The following is a 4,730-nucleotide window of genomic DNA, read 5'->3' on the forward strand; positions in this document are numbered from 1 at the left end:
GACCCCCGACCCTCCGTCGGCAGTCAGCGTCTGTCGTTTTCCGCATCTGCGTCCACAACGGAACCGGTGACTTGGCTGCTCCTGGGGGGTTTCATTGTGTCAGGGAAGATTGTGCCTTCAACATGATTCCTATGCTGCGTTTATATTCTTTGGTTTTTATGTGGCTTGCTTTATCCCACCCTATTCCCGAGAAAATCCCATATTTGCGTTTAGAGGGGTATAGATGTTGCTGCTGTGTCGGAATGCTCAGTGTTTGTCCACTAAATGCTTGTCTCTTTTCAGTTTGGCTGAATAAAAACGTAAAGAATCTTAACAGGTGGATTGCTGAAATCTGTGAAAAATTATTTGCCGTGAAACAGCAGTTAGGTGATACTATTTCTTTGGGTGTTTTTATTTAATTTCTCGCCTTAAGTTGTTGTATCAGGTAAAATCTGCTTGTACACTTTCCAGCCACCCTCTTTCTTCGGTTTAAATCCCACAAATCATAGTTTGCACCAAACAAAGAATGTATGATTTGTTATTCATCTTCACTACTCAAGAGTTTAGAATTGTAGGCGTACAGTTAAGACTAACATTGTTTTTTGAGGTTAAGGTTCATGTAATCTGATCCTAGATTTTTTTTTATGCTTTTGCACAGCACTTGAATTTGTCACATGTATCTTTCAGTTTACACCATCTTAGAGCGCCACTAGCTTCTTTGATAAGTTTATATATCCACCATTATAGATACATTCCTTTAACCCAATTCCATTAACTTCTAATTAGCAATGTGCTCTTGGAATGATGTCATGACCAATGAGGAATTCTCTTTCAGTGTGTGATTTCAGTTTAAGTTGAGGTTTTTTTTTGTTGTTTTTTTTTAGATACTGATCACATGTTTATGTCTTACTAAATGTGTTATTCAAAATGTAAAAAAAAAAAAAAGCCCAGTTACATCAGATTAAACAGGAAGATTCAAGTACACTCTATGCAATTCTAGCTCTGTTCATGTCATCTCAGTGTTGAGCATGTGAGCAAAGCACTGACATGCTGTGAAATGAATGTACGTTCCACACAAAGTGACTTAGTTTTGTGATGTCAGTAAATTTCAGCACTCTTGAATTTTTTTCCCTCCAATACTTTACCAATACTGAAGGGGCACAACAATAATTTGTCAAAGTGTTGAGCGTAAAGTGCATCAAGTCATCAGTTGACCATGTAGATCCTTCCATATTTCATTCCAGTCAGTCAAGGTTTCTGCACAGGTTTAGGTTTTCTGTTTCAAAATGTTTGTCAACTGGTATTTTATTTTATTTGCTGGCCATTCAAATTTGACATTCCCATTATATAAGAAGGTACCAAAGATGCTTCTTGATTTTCCCTCACCACCTGTATACATTTATTTGCAAATTAAAATACTAAGAACATTAAAATGTGATTTATGTTTTTATTGTTGATAAATGATATATCAAACATGACGATAACGTAAACTAATAACTTTGCCTGCATGGTTGAGAAACAAAACTTTGAACTTTAAAATAGTACATATTATTTAAGAAAAATTAAACGGTTATATTGTGTAAATTAAGTATTAAATTAGTAAGTATATATGTGTGTGTTATTTATTTTTTATTAGTAGTGCTCAATGTTTGAACTCGATTTAACCGCGCATTGAGTGCGAACAAAACAATAAACCTTTCATTTACCGGCCATTCTAATAAAAATGAGATGTTGGTTATGATCTCAGTTGTAAAACTGAAGATATTAAATGTACCGTGTTCTTTTGTTGTTATTAAAGACCGGACCGTTAGAATTGTTTATTGTTCAGCGGGGACCTGTTTTTGTTTGTACAGGAAGTGAAATCCGTCTTTTCCGTTTGTAACCGGGCGAAGTTGAGCACGCGTACCGCGTACTGTTTTTTTTTTCCTACGGCAGGTTTAAATATAATTTCTGTTATATTCTGTCGATACAAAGCCGGAGATAATGGTAAGCCTATATCTATGTATTTTCTGAGCTATTAAATGAATTGCACACACACCGGAAGTCTGTTGACCGCTGGTTTTTATTAGTTAACAGATGCTAAGTTTCAAATTTGGCGAAATATTAGGTCCTTCATACGATTGTAAAATGACACCAGTGACTGTATTGAGACAATACGAGCAAGAGCAGGAACACCTCCAGCAATGCATACAATCTTGTGTAACTACAGCGACTGACACAATCGCTTGTCGTGTGTTAAATGAGCGTTAACGCACTCATGCTTCATGTTTCGCATAGAGACCCATTCTCCTCCAGGGCCATGAGAGGTCCATCACCCAAATCAAATACAACAGAGAAGGAGATCTCTTGTTCTCAGTTGCCAAGGATCCAGTAAGTGATAAACTACAAAGGAAAACATCCCAGTCTTGTTTTGTTGTTATGTTTCACATGTATATTGTCATCATAGATTGCGAATGTGTGGTACTCTGTCAATGGAGAAAGGCTCGGCACTTATAATGGACACACAGGTGCCGTCTGGTGTGTGGATGTTGACTGTATCCTTTCTAAAAGATCTTCTGGACTGGTGGAGCAATGCTAAATCTCGTTCATTTGTTTGTTTACTAAATCAATTTGGGTATAGGTGAATTTTTCACCTGCAATCTTCTTTACTACGAGTCATTTGTTTTTGGAAAAGTTGTTCTTAACACGTTTCAAAGGGGACACTAAGAACGTATTGACGGGATCTGCTGATAACAGCTGCAGGCTCTGGGACTGTGAGACAGGTTGGCAAATTTAGTACAATATCAAATACACATACCTCTCTGTTCCTTTCTTGACACATGACAGAAATTCCAACAAAAGGATACATTTATTAAAATTTTAAATCAAATTGCAAGTGCTGATTATTTAATTTGAATTTTGTCAAGAATTTAAACGTTTTAATGTTAAATCTATTTTAGATATTAGTATTTTAAAATAAAACTTCAGTAGCATACCATTCTTCTTTGCAATCAAACATTTGTGACCCGTGCTGGCAAAATGAGTCGGAATGCACACGGTCTAATTTGGAATCACTTGCTGCTCTTGATTGAACTGCTTTTGTAGTTTTAAAAATCAATTTATTTTTCATGAACACACTAAAGGGATTTTTACATTTGATTATTTGTTTTTCTTGAATGCTTTTGTTTAGACGTAAAATGAAAAAGGTAATGTACTATGTTTTTTTCTTATATTCTACTGTTTTTTTGCATCTGTTCTTATTTATAATAACAAAGATAAAATAAAAAAATAGCTATATTGTGATTATTAATATAGAAATTATTATTAAGAAAAGAAGTGGAGGAAAAGAAGCAACGTTGCAGGTGATTTTGCTTTGGAACCTTCAGAAAACTTCAACTCGATTTTTCTCAAAATGGACTTTGCTGACTCTTGACTATCGTCAAACAGGTCTAGCTCAGTCATTTTTCATCCGATTCCAACAGATCATACATCATTTTGAAGGTCTTTTAATGGAGAATGTGAAAACGAAAAAACTTCATTTTTGAAAAATTGCTCATTCTGACTCATTTTGCCAGCACGGGTCATTTTTTAATAATACATAATAATAATTGAACTGTTCTTAATTTTCTCAGTAATTTCAGCCTTTTAATTTTTTGACAATCCCCAGATGGTCACAACATCTACATATTGTTTTTAATAATAATAGTCAAACAATTTTTAATTTCCTCAATTTAAGCCTTTTAATTTTTTACAATCTCCAGACAGTCATATGTCTGCATATTGTTTGTGTAATATTAATATCTTACATGTAAATCACAGAGGCTTATTATTATTAATAAACTGTAAACTTAATTTTCTCAGTAATTTCAGCCTTTTATTTAATTTTTTTTACAATCTCCAGACAGTCACACCACCTGCATATTGTTTTAAAAATATTAATATAATAATTCTACATTTTCTCAATTTGACCCCTTTTTTTACCATCTCCAGACAGTCACACCACCAGCATATTGTTTTAAAAATATTAATATTTAAAAAATATATATTAATATTGTTCTATTTTTTATACAATCCCCACAGTAAAAAAAAAAAACACCTGCACATTAAATGTAAAGCCTTACAAAACTATATATATATATATATATATATATATATCTCAAAGAAAAGCATCATGTCTTTATTCTATTTGTCCAGTGGTGTAAGTTGAGCTTTATTTCACAAACCACTAAAAAAAAAAAACCTAATATTTAATATCAGTCAACAAGCAGCATTTTCCAAAATGTCAAACACACACCTTTAGTCTTGTTGAATGAGGTTTGTGTGTTGACTTCCTCAGGAAAGCAGCTGGCTCTGCTGGAGACGAGCTCGGCGGTGAGGACGTGTGGCTTTGACTTCAGTGGGAACATCATCATGTTCTCCACAGACAAGCAGATGGGCTACCAGTGCTTTCTCAACTATTTTGACCTGCGAGACCCCCAACAAATCGGTTAGTGTTTGACCACTGGTGATTAAAGCAATATTGGTGATGCTTCCTGGCAAAGGTATTTAATATTGCGTTTCTTTCCCACAGAGGACAACCAGCCATATCAGTCTGTGCCCTGCAACGAGTCAAAGATCACCAGCGCTGTGTGGGGTCCGCTGGGAGAGTTTGTGATTGCCGGTCATGAGAATGGAGAAATTAACCAGTACAGTGCTAAGGTTTGTGCCTTTTGTTTCTCTTACATGACCAATCAGAATTTTGGGGTCAGTAAGAGTTAAGAGTAAAAAAATGT

At 34.8% G+C, this 4,730-nt stretch overlaps 1 protein-coding gene across 2 annotated transcripts in view; it reads left to right on the forward strand.

Moving 5' to 3' along the window:
* LOC107709286 (eukaryotic translation initiation factor 3 subunit I) overlaps positions 1–4,730 on the forward strand; it is an 8,377-nt gene that overhangs the window by 1,785 nt on the left and 1,862 nt on the right. The window contains exons 1-6 of one of the 2 annotated variants that reach the window (XM_016513747.1): positions 1,800–1,965; positions 2,257–2,349; positions 2,426–2,513; positions 2,676–2,741; positions 4,295–4,444; positions 4,529–4,656. In XM_016513747.1, coding sequence (XP_016369233.1) covers positions 1,963–1,965; positions 2,257–2,349; positions 2,426–2,513; positions 2,676–2,741; positions 4,295–4,444; positions 4,529–4,656 — 528 coding nt within the window. In that variant the 5' untranslated portion in view covers positions 1,800–1,962. Of the gene's footprint in view, positions 1–1,799; positions 1,966–2,256; positions 2,350–2,425; positions 2,514–2,675; positions 2,742–4,294; positions 4,445–4,528; positions 4,657–4,730 lie in introns of those variants that run through there. The other variant, XM_016513748.1, reaches the window with a different exon arrangement.

The sequence above is a fragment of the Sinocyclocheilus rhinocerous genome, unplaced genomic scaffold (genome assembly GCF_001515625.1).
Source record: "Sinocyclocheilus rhinocerous isolate Xijiao unplaced genomic scaffold, SAMN03320098_v1.1 scaffold206, whole genome shotgun sequence".
NCBI lineage: Eukaryota > Metazoa > Chordata > Actinopteri > Cypriniformes > Cyprinidae > Sinocyclocheilus > Sinocyclocheilus rhinocerous.